We start from the raw sequence: 19756 nt of genomic DNA on the forward strand, positions 1-19756 counted from the left end.
GAACCAAAAACAAAGCTAGAAATGTCAAAACATCTCCTTCAATCAGGGTCATCGCCATATAGATTTAGAATATTAAAGTACTAAACACCCTAGGTCATACATTCCTAAAGAATCTACAAGGAGAATCAATGTACTTGCTTAAAGCACTCTCAAATTATGCAAGCTTATCGGTTGGAGCTTCCTCATTAAACAATTAAGAGGCACTAGTTTAACTATAGCATTTAACTACTTATGCTCCATAAAATTTGAATCAATGCTCAATCGAAGGCGATAAGGTCCAACCCATTTATGCTTATGTGTTCATACTAACCAAGTCCTTGGAGGCCATTAGCTTGAAGAAATCCAAAGTGAAGGTAGTTGCTAATGTTTAATAAGATATGCAAGAAATGTTGTAGCATCGAAAGGATATAATTGGTCAAAGCTAGATACTATGTCAACCACACAAACTCACATCAATTTCTAAGAGAGGACATGTATACTTTACTTATGTCTATGTGGGCTAACAAGCATTATATTATATTTTCTTGAGGTTCTTAACACAAATTAGATAAATGACGGGGCTTATTGGTTGCAACTCCTAACACTTTCGACTACTTTCTTCCATGAACAACTCCAACATCTTTGATTAATTTAGGCTAGACAAGTAAATTGTGTAGTGGAATCTCGATAGGAAAAACTGTTGTCCACATGGTGGTGACCAAACCTAGAGTGAGATTTGTTTAGCAAGAGGAATGAGCATTTTCTTTTTTCCATCCTCTCACACACCCATGGACACAATGGCAATCTATTCCATCCTCTCACACACCGATGGACACAATGGCAATCTAGGGCACACACTCGCTCGTGGCCTAGTTGTGGAGGGAATCAAATGAGGGCAACGAGCTCAAGTGGACTAACGCCCACACGAGAGTGAGATACGTGTGCACGACAACAAGGACACTGCCAATGGCTCTCTAGCCACGGAATCAAGCACTGGCTGTGGAATTTGTGGTGACACGGTAGATCCATCACAATCTCGTTCAACATAAACCTCTCGAGACATACTGGGCATTCCTCTTGCTTCTCCTCATTCCTCTCCAAATGTAATCTTGACTGGAGATCACCAATTTTTCGAAAACCCTTTCCGCCTTCAGCAGCATCCCTGCCTCTCCTTACATGCGCCTCTGAAGGTGGAGAACCAGTTTGCCTAAACAAACGAACACCGTGATTAGAACGATATCAGTAGCTTCGGTAAGCGATGCGTATGGCCATGCAAAGTCCGGTTCCAATCACCTGCGACTGACGTGAACCGGCGCCCGAAGCCTCTCGTCGAGACGATTCCGTGCTGCCATAACGAGTCCATCGTCCCGAGGCAGAGCTAGAGCGCTTCCAGGGCGTACGCTTCTTCGTTCAACGTCAAAGCAGTCCTAAAACAAGAGAAAACCAGGAATGAATAAATGGGCGTTGTGCGTTGTTCAACTTCAAAGACAAATAAGAGAAGAGGAGATGATTTTGCGTGAGAGAAGGAGATTGAGGTTGTAACAGAAGCGTCAAAAGGCGGGACAAAGAAGTTATAGAAACGTACAAGCTGGGATCGGGCAAGGGGAGCGAGGAGCGAGGAGACGGAGGGGAAGAGGTGGCGATGGTGATGAGGAAGGTGACGGGAAGGGCAAGGAGGTGGAGGAGGTGTGAGGGAAGGGCGGCTATGAGAGGCTCGCCGTCTCCGGGCACTCTCGACGCCGGGGATACTCATCAAAATGCAAGCAGAAGATGAAGGAGAAGTAACACGCGGACGACGAAGTAAAACAAATAGACAAGAAGAAGAAGAAGAAGAGGAATAAGGAGCTCAGAAAGAACTCCGAAGGAACGAAGAAACTGTGGTTTGCCTTTCTTTCTTTTTCGTGAATGGTTTGCCTTTCTTTCTTTCTTTCACATCGTCCGTAATAGACTCCTAGGAGCCCCTTTGCCTCACCCTCCAACTCGCTCGCTAGAGGCCCCACTCACGAGCAAGAGATTTGTTGGCCTGCCCCTTGGCTAGGCCTTAAGGGATGGTCATTTCTCTCAGAAGCAAAAATCCAACATTAGTCATTTTGAAAATTTGGCAGAAGAAAAAGAAGAAGCTTAGAGAGAGAGAGAGAATGATGTCTCTCTCTCTCTCTAAGCTTCTTCTTTTTCTGCTTCTCTCTCTCTCTCTCTCTCTCTCTCTCTCTCTCTCTCAGCTTTCAGTTTGCCAGGGCAGGCCTCTTGAATGTATTCAACTTGTTAGCACTCGCAGGTTGTAGCAACGAGCCAGGTTCCCGTCTAAAGTGGACTTTCTATGTTTGAATTCATCATCCCCTTTTGGAATTTCTTGCACCCAAGCACATCCATCCAGCTCTACTCGAGGATTGCTCTATTTGCTTGAGCAATGTGACCCCAAGATCGTACACAGGTGACCGCAATGTCAAAGCCACCAATGTCTTGTTGGATAGAGCGAACAAGGTAGTGGTGTGCAATTTTGAGCTGGCCTGCACATTGTTGCTCCAACTAGACTATGCTACTTTTGCTGACACCTGTTCATATTTAAGGACAGCGTGCCTGGCACGTTGTGCCTCTTGGTTCAATCCATCACATTTCAACTCATGTTTAGAGAAGGAGAAGGGTCCATTGTCTATGTGCCTTTCGGGCTATGGGTGTATACAGGACCATGTTTTCATGAACTCGGTTTGGATCCCCTACCTTTCCATAAAAGTCGAATTCCTACAAACACTTTTACTCCATTCCCAATAGACTTTCACTCTACCTTGAAAGACTTTGGGCACTTCTTCAACATGCCTAGGACATAAGGCCATATAGTTTATGCTTCCCACTTCATCCCTTGGGATTGCATGGAAACATCTTTGCACATTTTAATCAACTTATAAAACTTACTTATAGTGGCCTCACCAACATGGATGTTATAAAAGCTCATGAATACCTTGTCAGCATTGGTCTCTCTCTCTCTCTCTCTCTCTCTCTCTCTCTCTCTCTCACACACACACACACACACACACACACACACACACACAATTCTCCGTTTTCTTTTGCATCCACTTAATTTCTTAATTTTTCATTTTTCTATTTTTCTTAATTCCTTTTCCTTTGATCTCACAAACACTCCCTAATATTTCGTGATTCCTCCTTTTTTTTTCAATTTTTTTCTTAAAGCTCAAAAATTTTCTCTGTCTCTCTCCCCCCCCAAACCTTAACTAATTTTCTCTTATTTTCTTCCCTATTTTTTTCTCTTCCTTTCCCATAATTTTCCCTAATTTCACTTGATTTCCCCCCAATTATTTTTATTAATTTTTAAAAACTAACTTTTTAAATCCTTTTTCCTTTTTTCCAAATTCCCTCTAGGCTCCTTTTTTTACACCTTTAAAGTCCACATCGAGCTGTTTAAGTCTATGTTTAAACCACTATTTTATTGTGACCTTGATAACAAGGGAGGGGTGTTTATGACACCTGTCTTCCCAATTAAAGTTAAGCTGGTTCTTACCATGTTTTCTTGTTGGATGGTGGCAAGAATGTAGACTCTCTTCTTCAATAAAAGAGATGCTTATCAAAACTTCACCAAGCTCCAATATTTTTTGCAAAAACATTATTGTCATTTCTTATCAAAGCTCTTATATACTTTTTATAAAATTTCGTAGGTGCTTTACCTACATACTCAAACTCTTCCTTAATTCTATAATGTTCTCTTTCTATCCTTCTCTCTCTCTCTCTCTCTCTCTCTCTCTCTCACACACACACACACACACACACACACACACACACACTCTTATTCCCTTGTCAGATTTTCACACATGATCAGGCTATGGAAATAAGTGTCTAAGGTGCTTCTTTCTCTTACTTCCTCATCATTCACCTTGGCTATGTCTTCTTAACTACAATAACATACTTCTCCATAAAGTTGATTCTAGAGATTAACTATATTTCTTGGCTCCCCCATCTTGTTTAGTACCTCATGGGATCTGGTATGTCCTAATAAGGTCTAGCTAGATAAGGCCAAAAAATTCCTTTAAGAATGGATATCTCCTTGCCTTGTACCTCTCCTATCTTTGTGGATGTCCTATTGGTGGGCGTATGTACAAAATTGGTTGCCTTAAGTAGCGTATTGAGGGCCCCTTCTGGGAGGTCGACCGGAGCAATAGATGAGATGGACGAGGAGGTCCTGGCTGTGCGTGGTGATGTTAGAGGCATTGGAAGAGTACTTAGGCAAATTGGTGTGAGGAAGGGGGGGTGGGAGGGGTTGGGTGGCTTGCTAGCTGGGTTGGGCGGGATCCAAGGGAGGTGGTTGTGGAAGCTAAGCAGGGGGGGGGTAGAGTTAAATACTATAATGGCTTCTTGGCCTTCCTCCTTGGTAACTTTCTCGGGATATGCTGCATGGATTGTTTCAAAATTTCTCACCAAGGACTCAAGTGAGTCTTGGAGAGCTTGTAGCACCCGATTAAAGAGGATTATTATGCTAAGGGTATCATAGGCGTTGGATTGGTAAGCCGCGAGATACCCTTGCGTTTGTATTGTGGAGGCTCGATCGTAGGTTGGCATCTAATTAATGTCAACTTGCAGACTATATGGGGTGCAGACCCACGAGCTGAGCTCCTCGAGCTTTGCTAATTGCATCACATCATCATCCATAGGATTACTTGTGGACTCCGTGAGATGACACGGCACCATGCCTAGAAATTAAGCAAAATGGGATGGGTGGCGAGAGTTTGGAGGTCAGAGGGGCAAAGGAGAAATAGGCTAAATGGCTGAAGGTCTAATTGAATAAGACATGGCGAGAATGGGCTGATAATGATCAGGATTGGTGGAGGATGGTTTGGAGGGCATTAGGAGGGAGTGGGGCAATGAGGTCAAGGTGGAAAATGAGTTTCCATGAGCATATGTACCACAGATTCGCTTGCGGCGAGCTCATCCCTGAGCTTGGTGACTAACAACTCTAGCTCCTCAGCTTTTGTGCAGTACTCCTCTGCTTCATCTAGGGCCGTTTGCCTTGTGGCTTGGGTGGCAACCATTAGGGTGTGGCTGTCGTGCTCGAAGAGCTATGCTTGGAGGAGAATCATGGAGAGTTGCAAGGCCTATTCTTGTCACCTCTGGAGAATTGTTTGTGCCACTTGTGGGAGATGTGCCATTGTCTCAAATAAATTCTACTCCATTTGGTCGGCATGGGAGAGCTGCTCTGCTGCCATGTGGCTATAACCACTTGATGGCCGATAATGTGGCACGCTGCAAAACTGGATGGCCTTTGTGAGGCTTGCCCATGGAGAGGAGGAGGAGCCGGTGATGAAGGAGGTGGTCTCCTGAGGATGTGGGCCGAGACCTAGGGTGTAGCAGGGGTTGCCGAGATAGCTTGAGCTCCTACATAGAGGCCAATCGTGATTGTCTCGTCACCTAGGAGATCCTCCACCAAGATGGGCTCCTGTTGTACACTTTCTTGAGGATCCGATTTCCCGAGGCATAACTGACGGCGTAGGAATGCCTGCACAACTGGTGATCCTCATACTGTGCGAGCAACTAACTTGCATCTGGTTGCATGGGACAATTGGCTGGAGTGGAGCTGGGCTTTATTCTTGCTCGCTTTGGCTTGACCTTGGCTTCTTCTTATTCTACTAGTACCAATCCTGTGGCTGACTGTTCGGCTAACCCATAGCCGATAGGCGGATGCTACGGCAGCATGAATCGGCATGTACAACATCATGTTGCTGATGACCTCTCCATGTGTTTTGAGGTCCTCCCGCATCTGATTACAGAAGTAATCGGCCCAGTTCATGACCTGGGGTTCTGCTAGCTGCAACAAGATGTTTGGCATGATCAATTAGTGGTGGTCAGTATGCCTAACTTGAGTCAACCCCATTATAGGGCCCTTGCTGGCTTTTCCACTTCTGGCTTGATGATCTCTATGAAATGGATGTGCCCTTTGCTCTTTTTGTGGTTGTAGTGGTAGATTTTACTGAATGCCTCAGGGATCTTCTTCTTCATTGCATATTTGTCGTCGATGACTGATAGGCCAAAGGCGGCTCGCACCACATCCACGTTGAGGTGGTAGAAGTGGGGAGTGCCCATTGTGTCTCGAAGAATGCCCACATTTGTGTTGGAGTTATAGGCCTGGAGGAACTCTCATGTCCAAGTGGCAAGGAAGACGGTTTGCCCACCACAGATCCTAGGCCTGTCACTACGAGCACATCTTGCACTGTCGACTCCTTTAGCACTTCATACACCGCTGCAGTGTGGTATTGGAGGGTGTAATCATGCCTCTCATATGCATAGTGGGAGTGGATGGTGCATGCATCGAGTTGTTGGAGCCATGCCTCTCCAAGTGGCAAGTGCATTTGTGAGCGCATGACTTTGTACTCCCCTTGTGTTGGAGCCGAGGTGCGCTTTCTTGACGTCCTTGAGGGGGGGCATGCCTGCTATTGTTGGTACCTACTGGGTGGTCTGTTGCATAGATATTTCTTCCTTCACTTGTAAATCTTCGGTTGGAAAGTTGGAGGGCATACTGATCGTGGCCGAGGGTGTACTTTGCGAGTCAGAGTGTCTGGTGGCTTGCGAGATAGGGGGTTGGGGGTAGAGGCCAAGCTCCGATTCAAACTAAAAAAATTCATTCTCTGGATCCATTAGGAAGAAGGAGGGCAACTGAGTGATGAGGGAATCGGTGGAAGAGGAGGAGCTTGAGGACATATATTGAGTGCTGGATTGCTGTGTGGAAGAGGGCAAGGGGCTGGGAGATTTCTGACAGAATTTTGACAGAGTCTAGGGGTAACTGCTATGGCGATGACCCAGTAGGATAGGGCTCCTTTATATAGATTTTGCTATCCCTACGACCAGGGGGATGGCATAAGGCAATAGTCAGCAGTAGTGGGATAGTTGGACGGCGATGGTCGGCAAGATAGTTGAATGGCAACGGTCGGTGGGATAATCAGATGGCAACAGATGACGTGATAGTCAAATGGCGATGGTCGGTGTGATAGTCGGGATGGCAACGATCGGCATGATAGTCAAATGGTGACGGTCGGTGTGACAGTCAAATGGTGATAGTTGGTGGGATAATTGGATGGCAACAGTTGGTGGGATAATCGAATAGTGATGGTCGGCGGGATAATTGGATGGCGACAATCGGTGAGATAATCGAATGGCGACGGTCGGCGGGATAGCGCTATGGCAACGACCGACGGGATACTGTCTGAGGAAAGTAAGGAAAGGGAAAGAAGGGAGAAAGTGGGAAGGTGAGAGAGAGAGAGAGAGAGAGAGAGAGAGAGAGAGAGAGAGAGAGAGAGAGAGAGAGAGAGAGAGAGAGAGAGAGAGAGAGAAAAGGGTTAGGAAGTGGCAGTTGTGTATGTGAGGTGTACAGGTGAGGTGTGGGGCGGGCAAGAATATAAAAAATGCATAAGGGACGTTCTGGCCCTAATCACCTAGTGCTGATTGTGCATACGTGTGGGTGTAGTGCAAGTGACTTGTGGGCTACGGGTGCATTGGGGTGATATGCCTACCATACTGACTCACCTAGACCTGGACTTGATGAACATGTGGAATGCGGTGTTGATGAATGTCGCGCTGCTGCATAGTGTGTTAACAACCATGTACAAAATGTGTCTAGCTTGTGTCTCACCTTGGATGCCAGAGGTACACTGGCATGGTGACGATTCCTTGCAGGATGCTCCTTTGTCGCAGGAGGATAAGCGAGTTCTTGTGTGATCACCCTCGGTGCAGACCCTTGCTCTCATGAGTCGGGTGGCACTGTTGGTGATGGTGTGATCGAAACTACCTTTGATGGTTTGCCTTCAGGTTTGGAGTAGGGTTCTTGTGTAAATCCCCTCATTGTAGGGGTCAGTTCTTGTGTTGCTCCCTTTCTATCTTGGGTCATCCTCATGTTGAGTTGTACGATTCGTGATACCAGGGCACTTTCGGGACTCTGAGGCTTTTTTATTGCGGTCGGTTCAATGGTAAGTTCTTGTGGTACTGCATCCAGGGTCGACACAGGTTCTTGTGTTGCTACCTTTGGAAACCCTGCGGTTTGTGACTTGAACTTCAATACCCAGATGACCTGCTTGTCGTTGTAACTATCTCGGTCTTCCAAGAGCTTGGTGGCGATCCCGCGCTTGGGGAGATGTTGCAGTTGAGGGAATGGATTACGAGGCGATAGATGGCATCATGTCCTAGGTGGGGTTGCCTTCGGCAAAGACGTCCCCGAAGTGACCATGCCGTGCTTGGATCTTTTCTGGTTGTCGACTGTTGTTGAAGTAGCGTTGAGTGTAGAGAATAACCTCTTGTACTTGCGGAGTAATGGGCAATTACACCTGGTTGCCACCGCAGTTGGTCCTATGCTCCATTTGGGGTCAGACTTTCTTCTCGGAAGGTCAGTGGTTGGAGGGTTGGAGGTGGATGGAGCTTTAGGTCCACCCTCCCATAGATCTTCCTTATCTTGGGCCGGCAAGGGTGCAACAAAAGGAGTAGAACATGGTTCACAAAGTGGGATTACCGCAGTTCACCGTTCGTGAGGGAAGCTGTTCTAGCTCACCAGTTGATTTGACAGTTCATGGTGTAACACCAAGTCCTTCTCAATATGATCTGTTCGTCAGTTTCTTCTATGGAGAGAACATAAAAACGGATTTCTACTGCATGGCAAACAACCATTAGACTCAAGTTCACAAAACCCAATGTACTTAAGTGTTGGCCATTGATAACCCTTACTGAAGCAACGGTGAGGTTTAGGCATACCTGTAGCTTTTCCCATACATGCGCACCCGGACCCTGCAATTGAACATGAAACATAGTTGGTTCTATTGTTAGTTCATCCATCAAACCTGGGTGTTCAAGATTTGCCTTAAGCAATGCCATTTGCTTACGCTATCTGAGCTTGGTGTTACGTGTCCTCACTTCTTCGATGGCTTGGTGTTTCATTTGGGCTACCTTGGCCTTAAGTTCTTTTTCTCTATGGATGGCTTGAAGGGTAGGCAGTGTGAGTGGCCCGTAATATCTCTTCAATTTGCTCCCGTTGAGGTAGCCTTCCATTTCTACTCCATCAAGGGTAGCTATTCAGCACACCCCCTATGAAGTAATCTCTACCATGTGGTAGGGACCCATGCCTTAGTACTTGAGCTTGTGCTTGGTATTGTAGACGCTATAGAGGAGTGCAAGATCACCCTCTAAAGGTCTTTGTTCTTGAGGTTGCGGTCGAACCACTTTTTGCATCAGGCCTTCTCTACTCGGAGGCAGTAGGTTGCATGCAACCTTGTCTCATCTAGCTTTTCAAGGTCAATTAAGCATTTTGCCAAGCCATTCTCAATGAGCATTTCTTGGACAATAAGGCGGAGGCTAGGCACTACATACTCCATTGGCATCACCGCCTCTACCCCAAAGGCTAGGCTAAAGGGGGTGCAACTCATGGCCACCTTGTAGGAAGTTCTGTAGGCCCATAAGGCTATAGTGAGCTTATGCTCCTTGATGGCTCTACCTAATCCTATGAATGCACACGATGTCCCTTAGGGTAGTTCAAGCCAGTACAGAGCACAACAGGCTTTGTGACCACTGCCCATACTGGGTCCTCAATCTCCCTACCCCGTATAGCTCCTGTCAATCAACAAGTATTGGTAGAGGAAGTGCCCAATGATTGGGAGGAGACGGATCCAAACCATGGACCCCACGACTACTACCCCTACGAGGAAGGAAGTGGCACCCTAAGTCACCTCCTGCAAGAGGATCAGCAAGTCCCCGTGTTCCAGACTGCTCCCTTGAACGCAAGGGCTAGAGACATAAACTCTCTTGCTTGAAGGCCCCTGATCCAATGCTATACCTTCCAAGGCCGCACAGGGAAAGTGAGTGCCCCTACAAAGGTACTTCGAACCCTCCGGTGTCATGCTTCAAGTGTCAGGGGCAACATTTCTTAAAGGACTGCCCCTATAGGGACCTTACCGCAGCCACTCCTCCCATGACCGGCCCTACACCCTTGTGTGCGAGGTGCGTAGGAGTGGCCTTAAGCCTGGCCCTAGTGGTGGAATCCATTAAGTTGCTGGTACCGGCATTGGGGCAGACGTGCCAAGGCCTCCTAGATTCATTGGAGCAATAGATGCGAGTGGAAATGGTTGAACTCCTAGAGGGGGTGGGTCATGGGGCATTGGCACGGAGGTTCCTTGCATTGGACGATAGGGTGAAACCTGTGGGGCCACATAGTTAGCGAAGGTCGGTGGCATTGAGAAGGTTGGGGGTTCATAAGACGCCCCTCCTTGGGAGCCTCTCACATCTCCTCGGCTAGGGTCTTGTCCCCAGAAGTCCCTCATCCATGGGTATTCATCCTCCATGCATTCCCACGGAGGGTGCCTTGCGAAGGAGGTGGACCCTGGGTCCACACAGGTGGTTTCAGTCCCTATCTGCGTTTCAGGAATTGGTTGTTGCTGACCTTCCCTTCCCACTGACATGCAGACGAAGGGGTTCTCCATGTGTGCTGAATCTATTCGGCCTAAACGTCCAAACATGTTGGAGAATGTATCTCTTAACCTAGATGCTACAAAAGGAGTAGGAGAGTTGGGAGAGGCCACACTAGTGAAGGGGGCTTCGAAAGCCCTTAGACTCACGGGGTCTTGCATCTCCTCGTCCAAGCTCTACGTCTCATCGGAGCTAGATGGATCCTCCTGTTGGGGTCTTATTACAGAGTGGGAGCTAGGAATCAAGCTTCCACTTTGGACCAATCCCCAGCTAGGGCGAAAGGTGGGCTGAGCATAGCTCAAAGCATTGTCTTTAGGCATGGGATCCTTGGACAAATTTCTCACAGATCACAAGCGCATGTATAAGACATGTAATAGGACACACTCAGGCTAAACCTTAATTATGTATTATTTTTCTAGACTACCCTAGAGGTATCCCAACAAGCATAGGGATAGCGCTATGGCAACGGTCGTAGGGATAGCTTAACGCGCCGATCGACGGGATACCAATATGGCAACGAGTGGCTGGATAGTTCTTAAGGTGCCGGTCGGCAGAATACTAGTATGGCAATGGGCGGCGGGATGTAACACAAGTGGTATCCCCACAGTCATAGGGATGAGCTAAGACTATAGGAGGGATAATGAGGTCGGCAAGATAATGGTATGGCCATGGGCATGGGGGTAGCAAGATGGCAATGGTCGCGGGGACAGGGATGAGCTTAACGCATCGATCGGTGGGATATCCCTCGTGGGGATAATGCTAAGGCCGGTGGGATAGCTAACTCTGACACGCATTAATTAGGGCGGTGGTTTAGACAATGGTTAGAAGTCAGGTCATGGGGATAGGTGCTATGGCCACGAGTCAATGGAGTTTGACTGACGGGATAGGGCTATGGTGACAGTTGGTGGGATAGCGCTAAGCCGCCGACCCATGAGGATAGGAATGCACGTCCCCTTAATTTGGTGTTAATGAGAACAAGTAATAAAATTAAGGGGAGCAACAAAGATCAAAATAACTCTGAATTTTCTTCAGTTTGGCACCTTGTTTCACTTCCATATATGCAAGATAGATTAAGGAATCAAATGAGAGAGAGGACGAAAAAAGAGCATTAAAAAAGGAGAATGTGAAATAAAGGGGGAAGGAGGTCTAGCTATACATTTCAATACCCTTAGCTCAAGCCCTTCTTGGAAATGGACTTCACACCTAATCTTAGAGTCTATAAATGGGAAGGAGACTGCTCAAGACACCATTCCTTTTGAGAGGGACTAGTGTGGGTATACATGCCCAAGCACTACTAGGACTATTAGAGGGTCGTGTGGATACATCCACAATAACCTGTCAAGGAAAAGTAGATCCTCAATGACTATTATTACATCCCCCTCTTGTGTAGCTTCTTCCTGATCTAGCTCCACCCCGAAAAGGGACCTGATTGCCTCTTCCATTGCCTCTACCCCTAGGTTTTGGTCTCATGAGGTTGGCACTTTCCTTAGAAAAGGAAAGGGGCTTAGTTAATTTTTCAATCCCCATCCATTGAAGGAAAGAGTTTGGCCTTTGGATTGTCCACATATTCCAAAACCCCTTGGATCATGATTTCTCTTACAAAGACAAAGGTAATAAGAGTTTCAATTATGGGTTTTGTAGGTCCATTCAACCAATCTCTCTCTTTTTTTTTATAAAAAGGTCCATTCAACCATACAAGGAATGCAATAAAAGATGCTTCCAAGCTCATACTGGAGTAGAAGAAATCTAGGTGATTCATGTGGCGAAGGAGAGAAGGAGCACACCGACACACAAGCATGATAAACACAAGAGTGTGAGGATAAAACATATGTGTGTGTCTCCCCTAGCACACAGTCAACCTTTTATATGAAAGGATAAGGTTACAACGCTAAGTACACCGTACTTAGTGTACTTAACAAATAAAAGTACTAACTGTACTTAAGTGTACTAACTGTACTTGGGTGGCCATAGTGCCTTTACCCCAACAACCTCCCACTTAAAGGCAATATGCCCTCAAGTAAAAATAAATGAGGCTCAACCTATACCCATCAACTGTTGACAATGTGCAAACCGCTCTGCAGGCAAGCCTTTTGTCAACAATCTGCTGGATTATCATTTGTGTGAATCTTGACAAGCTGAATCAGCTTATCATCTATTACCTCCCTGATGAAGTGGTACTTCACATCAATGTGCTTTGTCTTTGCATGAAAGACAGGATTGTGTGCCAACTGAATAGCACTCTGACTGTCACAATGCAACAATGGAATATCACCTGTAATGCCCAAGTCTCCCACTAGCCGAGATAACCATAAGGCCTCCTTGCATGCCTCTGTGGCTGCAATATATTCAGCTTCCGTGGTAGATAAGGCTATGCACTGCTGCATCCTTGACATCCATGACACTGCACCTCCGGTGAATGTATAACCGGTAGTAGACTTTCGGTTATCTGGATGACCAGCAAAATCTGAATCCACATAACCATGCACCTTTGCATCTCGCTTGCCAAACCATATGCACAACTCCTGTGTGCCCTTCAGGTATCTCATGATACCTTTCACTGCATTCCAATGTTTCTTGCTTGGATTTGCCATATATCTGCTAACCACTCCCACTGCAAACGCAATATCAGGTCTGGTAGCAACCATGGCATACATGAGACTGCCACAAGCTGAAGCATATGGAATCTTGGCCATTTCAGCCCTATCAGCATCTGAGTGTGGGCTGTCCATTGCACTGAGTTGCACATATGGAGGCAATGGAGAACTAAGGGTCTTCCCCCCCTCCATATGAAACCTGTGCAAGACTTTGCCAATATATTCGGTCTGAGACAAATACAACAAATGCTGTCCCCTGTCTCTCCGTATCCGCATTCCGAGTATGTGATTTGCATCACCAAGGTCCTTCATATCAAAGGCCTCATGCAATCTTTTCTTAAGGTCGTCAGGCTCCTTACGAGCTTTACCAGCAATAAGCATGTCATCCACATATAAAATGAGAATGATTAAGCTGCCATTTGCAGCCCTTTTGGTATATAAGCAGTGATCGTCATCACTTCTCCTGAAACCTTGGGACTTCATGAAGGTATCAAATTTCTTATACCATTCCCTTGGTGCCTGTTTCAGCCCGTAAAGGCTCTTTTTAAGCTTGCATACAAGTGACTCCTTGCCCTTGACTGCAAATCCTTCTGGTTGCTGCATGTAGATCTCCTCATGAAGATCACCGTGAAGAAAGGCTGTCTTCACATCCATCTGGCATAATTCCAAATTCTCACATGCAACCAAAGCAAGTACAATCCTGAGTGTGGTCATCTTAACCACTGGAGAAAAGATCTCATCAAAATCGACACCATACTCCTGCTTAAAGCCCTTGGCAACCAACCTGGCTTTATACCTTGGCTTAGCTCCAAGTGTGACTTTCAATCTATACACCCACTTGCATGGCAGTACTTTCATACCCTTAGGCAACTGCACCAATTCCCAAGTACCATTTTTATGGAGACTGTCCATTTCAGACTTCATGGCTAGTTCCCATAGCCTTTTATCATGCATTTGCATGGCTTCCTTCTAACAGGAAGGTTCTCCACAGTCTGTAAGCATAATAAAATCTGCTCCTGGAACAAATCTGTCTGGCGGTTTCATTTGTCGAGTGGACCTTCGGACCCATTGGTCTTGCTGTCCAACTTGCTGCTCACCTAAAACAGGTGGCTGTTCCAGTAGATCAAGCTGCAGAATTATGCCTGGGAGGTCTTCCAAAGGTGGCATGTCCCGTAGTACATCTTTCGCCATTGCGGGCTGTCCATTTGGACCTGCTGCAGCATCATGCATTGGCTGATTAAGCTGCTATTGTGGCTGATTCGCAGGCTGCCTGAATTGTACAGGATGTCCCGAGTCATCAATGTCAACCTCTGAAGCATCAGAAGGCTTATTTGCTACCTTAAACATACATGACTCATCAAATAAGACATCATTGCTGCGTATTAGCTTCTTATTCACAGGATCCCATAGGCGGTAACTTATCTCAGCACTGTCACCATATCCAAGAAAAATGCATTTAAGAGACTTAGGATCAAGCTTGCTGCGATCTTCTCTGCGTATATGCACGTACGGAGTGTAGCCAAAGACCCTCAAGTGCTTGTACTCCCATCGCCATCGCCATCGCCGGAGAGCTCGGAGACGATCACGATGCACAACACATCGTACAGCAGCCTGCTTCATCCGCTTCTGCTTTGGTTTCTTTAGCCTTCAGTTCTTTTCTATCCCAGTTCAGTCGCCCTCCCACATCGCACCTCAGGCGTGAGGTTTTTCAACTCGTAGTAGCCCCCGCCTTTGCCCATTTGGGCATTGATATCATTGTCGTTTCAAGAGATTTGTGTACAGGTGCAATTTCTGAGCTCATCGTGAGCATTGTTGGTCAAATGCACTCTGAGTACGTAGATCTACTGTTTATGCCTACTGTGTGAGAGAAAATCTCAACATTGAACTGCAAAATCAAGGGGCTTTTGTAGCCACAGCCAAGCATTGGCTTGTATACGCATGTGTTTGCATTAATCCTCCTGTTTGGAGTTGATTCTTGTAGGATTTGGATGCATTTTGTGACCTACGAGACAATGGAAGATGCATATAGTACACTAATTACTACATTGTAGAATTGAGCACTGATTTTGCAAGATAAATTGGGGATTTTGCAATTGGAATGCATATCAATGGTGGGGAAGCAACTGAATGCCTTACAGTGATCAGTGAAGCGGTACATGCACTAAATTCTCAGAATTTTGCTTCCAGTCAAGGGGCTTTTGCCTAATTCTTGTTCTACACTGTGTTACACAGTTTTAGGGGCAACTGGAAGCTTGATGTTGACAGTTTTGAACAGTTAAACAGTCAATTTCTGATTCTGTACTAAAAAGTATAGGTACTGTTTTGTGTCAACTACTGGACTGAAAACAGTCAATTTATTGAAGTACAGAGTGCACAAACTACTGCGGTTTTTACTGTAATAGCAGGGCAGATGCTGTTGAAAATCAGGGTACTGCTGGATTGTACAACAGAGCATTTATTGATGCATACAGTTCTGCTGTTCTGAATCTGCAGTAGGCAGTAAATAGTCATAATTCTCTGATTAAGTGGGAGAAAAGTTGCAGGTGCAGGTCCTGTTTTTCCGTTGCAGGAATTTAATTTTTTGAGCACAGTACAAGTGCCTGTGTGCACTTGGTTTGCAAGGAGTCAGGCACCCAAGTGTGGGTTATATTTCTTGCTGATTGTAATGGCTTCATCCTCGGAATCTTCTCTTCTCAATATTAAAAAGTTGCAGGGTGTTGCTAACTACCCAATGTGGAAAAAGATGGTCCTGAATGTGCTAATTCTCAGGCAGTTTCATGCTCCTATTATACACAAAGGTGTGAAGCCCACTGGCACAACTGATGATGCTTGGGCACTAGCTGATCTATCAGCAAAGTCCATAATTGAATTGTCACTCCATGAGAGTGTTGTTTGGAATGTGGATGGTGAAAAAACAGCTTGGGGTGTGTGGAAAAAGCTACAGGACACATATGAGCAGCAAAGTGTAGCCACAAAGATATATTGGTTGCACAAGTTCTTCAATCTGAAGATGAAGGAAGGGACCTCCATGGATGCACATCTCAATGAGTTTAATTCAATTGTCACTCAACTTGCAAATCAAAAGTATGTGGTGGATGAGGAAACCAAGGGTATGGCACTCTTGATCTCTCTTCCTGAAAGTTGGGATACATTCACCACAGCTGTAACAAATGCAAACACTTTCATAAGTTTTTCAGATATCACAGGGCTGATTTTGCAAGAAGAGCAGAAGCTGAAAGCTCAAGATGCAATAAAGCCTAACAATGCCTTAAATGCAAGGGGGAGAAGTCAGCAAAGAGGCAAATCTCAGGAAAGGGGAAAAGGGAGGAGCAAGTCCCGCTCCAACAAAGATGTTGAGTGCTACTACTGTGGCAAAAAGGGACATACCAAAAAGCAGTGCTTTAAACTGAAAAATGATAAGAGAGACAAAGCCAAAAATACTGATGCATCAGATGCAAAGGCAATTGTACCAGTAAGCAATGGCAAGAGCAGTGTGAAGATTGAAGAGCTTCATTCTACACACGGTTATGACAGTGAGCCAGAGGTTCTATTTCTCTCTACTTTGGATGCTCATTCTCTCCATGCAGGAGATTTCGCAGACATGCACTCTTGGATCATTGACTCAGGTGCCTCATTCCATGTTACACCTTACAAAGAATTGTTTGTAAGGTATGTAGCAGGTAGTAATGGAGTCGTTTTTCTAGGGGATAATCATGCATGCAGTATTGTCAGTATTGGAGATGTCAAGCTTGTATTTTCTGATGGTACTCAGCTTATGCTTCACAATGTCAGGCATGTACCCGAAGTCAAGAAAAATCTGATTTCTACTGGCATGTTGGATGATGAAGGTTTTGTGACCAGCTTTGGTCATGGTTTCTGGAAGGTCACCAAAGGTGCCCTGGTTGTTGCCAGAGGCTCTAAGGTTGACACAATGTATACTTCCATGCTAAAGTATGTAATCATGCTGATATTCATGCCACCGAGCTGTCGAATATTTCTATGTGGCATAGCCGGATGGGACATATGAGCATAAGTGGAATGGAGCAATTGGCTCGCCTTGGCTACTTACCGTCTCTTAAATTTTCTGATTTAAAGTTTTGTGAGCACTGCATATATGGTAGACAGTTACAGTGTCCTCATAAAAGGAGATTAGGACATAAAGATGCTCAACTTGAGCTTGTGCATACAGACGTGTGTGAGATGCCTAGTCCTTCACTTGGAGGTGCACGGTACTTTGTCACATTTATAGATGATTCCACAAGGAAGGTGTGGGTGTATCCTCTTCGATTGTCTTCGATTGAAGAGTGATGTCTTTCCAGTGTTCCAGAAATGGCTTGCTATGGTTGAGAACCAAACAGGCAGAACACTGAAGGCTTTGCGGTTAGATAACGGTGGGGAGTATATGTCTAATGCATTCAATGCACTTTGTGATGCTAGAGGTATTAAAAGAGAACTCACTGCTCGTTACAGTCCAGTGCAAAACAGCACTGCAGAGCGTATGAATAGAACCATACAGGAAAAGTCCCGCTCTATGATGTCACATGCTGCTTTACCTCATGGATTTTGGGCTGAGGCTGTAAAAACAGCAGTACACCTCATCAATAGGTCACCAAATAAAAGACTAGATGGCAGAGTGCCAGAGAAGCTTTGGACAGGAAAACCTCCTTCCTATAAGCACTTGAGGGTCTTTGGCTGCACTGCGTACGTGCATATACGCAGAGAAGATCGCAGCAAGCTTGATCCTAAGTCTCTTAAATGCATTTTTCTTGGATATGGTGACAGTGGTGAGATGGGTTACCGCCTATGGGATCCTGTGAATAAGAAGCTAATATGCAGCAATGATGTCTTATTTGATGAGTCATGTATGTTTAAGGTAGCAGATAAGCCTTCTGATGCTTCAGAGGTTGACATTGATGACTCGAGACATCCTGTACAATTTAGGCAGGCTACGAATCAGCCACAACAGTAGCGGAATCAGCCAATGCATGATGCTGCAGCAGGTCCAAATGGATAGCCCGCAGTGGCGGAAGATGTACTACGGGACATGCCACCTTTGGAAGACCTCCCAGGAATAATTTTGTAGCCTGATCTACTGGAACAGCCACCTGTTTTAGGTGAGCAGCAAGTTGGACAGCAAGACCAATGGGTCCGAAGGTCCACTCGACAAATGAAACCGCCAGATAGATTTGTTCCAGGAGCAAATTTTATTATGCTTACAGACTGTGGAGAAACTTCCTGTTACAAGGAAGCCATGCAAATGCATGATAAAAGGCTATGGGAACTAGCCATGAAGTCTGAAATGGACAGTCTCCATAAAAATGGTACTCGACGGCTGATGGCGCTGGCAGTGCTAGCAGCTGCTGGCACTGCTGGAGCAGCTTGCTGCTGCTCCTGGCGTGATGCAGTAGCAAATGCTGCTGCTGCTTCTCCTTCTCTGTCTGCTGCTGCTGCTCCAACTAAAAGCAACAGATCGATGCTGCTACTGGCACTGTTGCTGGACGGTACGCGAGAAGAAGGTAGGCACGCTCTGATACCACTTGTGGCGAAGGAGAGAAGGAGCACACCGACACACAAGCAGGATAAACACAAGAGTGTGAGGATAAAACATATGTGTGTGTCTCCCCTAGCACACAGTCAACCTTTTATATGAAAGGATAAGGTTACAACACTAAGTACACTGTACTTAGTGTACTTAACAAATAAAAGTACTAACTGTACTTAAGTGTACTAACTGTACTTGGGTGGCCATAGTGCCTTTACCCCAACAATTCACCATATACCAAATGACATGGTCTACCCAAATGAGAGAGCCCCCACATGCTACACAAGCGTCGTAACCAGTTCGACCAAAGGGATTTTTAGCTTGCTGCTCTTTCCATGCTAAAGGTAAATCCCCCATGTACCAATAGTAGGACTTTATAGTTGGGAACATTTCCTTGCATAGCAGTGGTGCACAAGGATGACCTTTTTGAAGGCTGTTGATGAAACTCCTTTGAGAGCTGCTTGTTTGCATTTTTCAACTTCCTCATTTGCAAGTGAACCCCAAATTTTGAGTATATCTACGCTTAGAGGTGCCATTAAATTTAAATTGTTAAGTGTCCACATTTTATTTTGATGAGCCTTGTGAGACACATCAAATTCCACCACCGTAGCAAGCATGGTTGGAATACAAGACGATCCTTGAGGAGTAGTGAGATTATCTTTTGCTTCATGTTCCACAAAAATAATAAGTAAATTGGATAAATTATCCAACTACTCAGAGTGTGTAATAGTATATTATTACCTAATTCCTTGGCCACCAAGTCATGATCGATGATCTTCTTGCGAATCTCTTTACTGTCGATAAGCAAGAGTAGCTTGCACCATAGGACTAAGAATGGGAAGATTATCAGAGTATCCCAAGTCCAAAAGATCAGTGTCCATTGTAGAGCCATCGGAGGAATAATCACAAGATGTAGTGTTAGTCATATATGCTTGGAATCAAGGTGACCACACCCTGATGGCAATATTTTTGTGTGTGCTAAGATTAGACTAGAACCCCACAAGAAGGTCCAAGAATATATGCACCACACTTAACATGAAATGATTATAAAAAATAGCTATATATATGTACATATATATGTGTGTGTGTGTGTGTGTGTATACATACATACATATATATATGTAATGTTGTGATATATATATATATATATATCACAACATTACATATGTCTCTTGCAAGATGAATTTCCACCAAGTATGTT

General features: G+C 45.4%; 1 protein-coding gene across 1 annotated transcript; it reads right to left on the reverse strand.

The window, feature by feature from the left end:
- Nucleotides 1-534: 534 nt before the first annotated feature.
- LOC147896637 (uncharacterized) lies at nucleotides 535-1808 on the reverse strand. Its single transcript, XM_087381931.1, has 3 exons — nucleotides 1565-1808; nucleotides 1273-1406; nucleotides 535-1186 (listed from the first exon to the last, which is right to left on the reverse strand). The coding sequence occupies exons 1-3, from the start codon at nucleotides 1730-1732 to the stop codon at nucleotides 865-867; spliced, it is 624 nt and encodes a 207-aa protein (XP_087238057.1). The 5' UTR covers nucleotides 1733-1808; the 3' UTR covers nucleotides 535-864.
- Nucleotides 1809-19756: the final 17948 nt, after the last annotated feature.

Source organism: Dipteris shenzhenensis, chromosome 11, assembly GCF_047967505.1.
Source record: "Dipteris shenzhenensis isolate YYH24624 ecotype China chromosome 11, Dip_SZ_1.0, whole genome shotgun sequence".
Lineage (NCBI taxonomy): Eukaryota > Viridiplantae > Streptophyta > Polypodiopsida > Gleicheniales > Dipteridaceae > Dipteris > Dipteris shenzhenensis.

Excerpts from the sequence above, each read along its gene's own strand:
- LOC147896637 (XM_087381931.1), bottom strand. The coding sequence starts at position 1,732 with ATGAGTATCCCCGGCGTCGAGAGTGCCCGGAGACGGCGAGCCTCTCAT. Across the intron at positions 1,407-1,564 it reads CCCTTGCCCGATCCCAGCTT|GACTGCTTTGACGTTGAACG; the intron begins GTACGTTTCTAT and ends CTCTTGTTTTAG. Across the intron at positions 1,187-1,272 it reads CCGGTTCACGTCAGTCGCAG|GCAAACTGGTTCTCCACCTT; the intron begins GTGATTGGAACC and ends TCGTTTGTTTAG.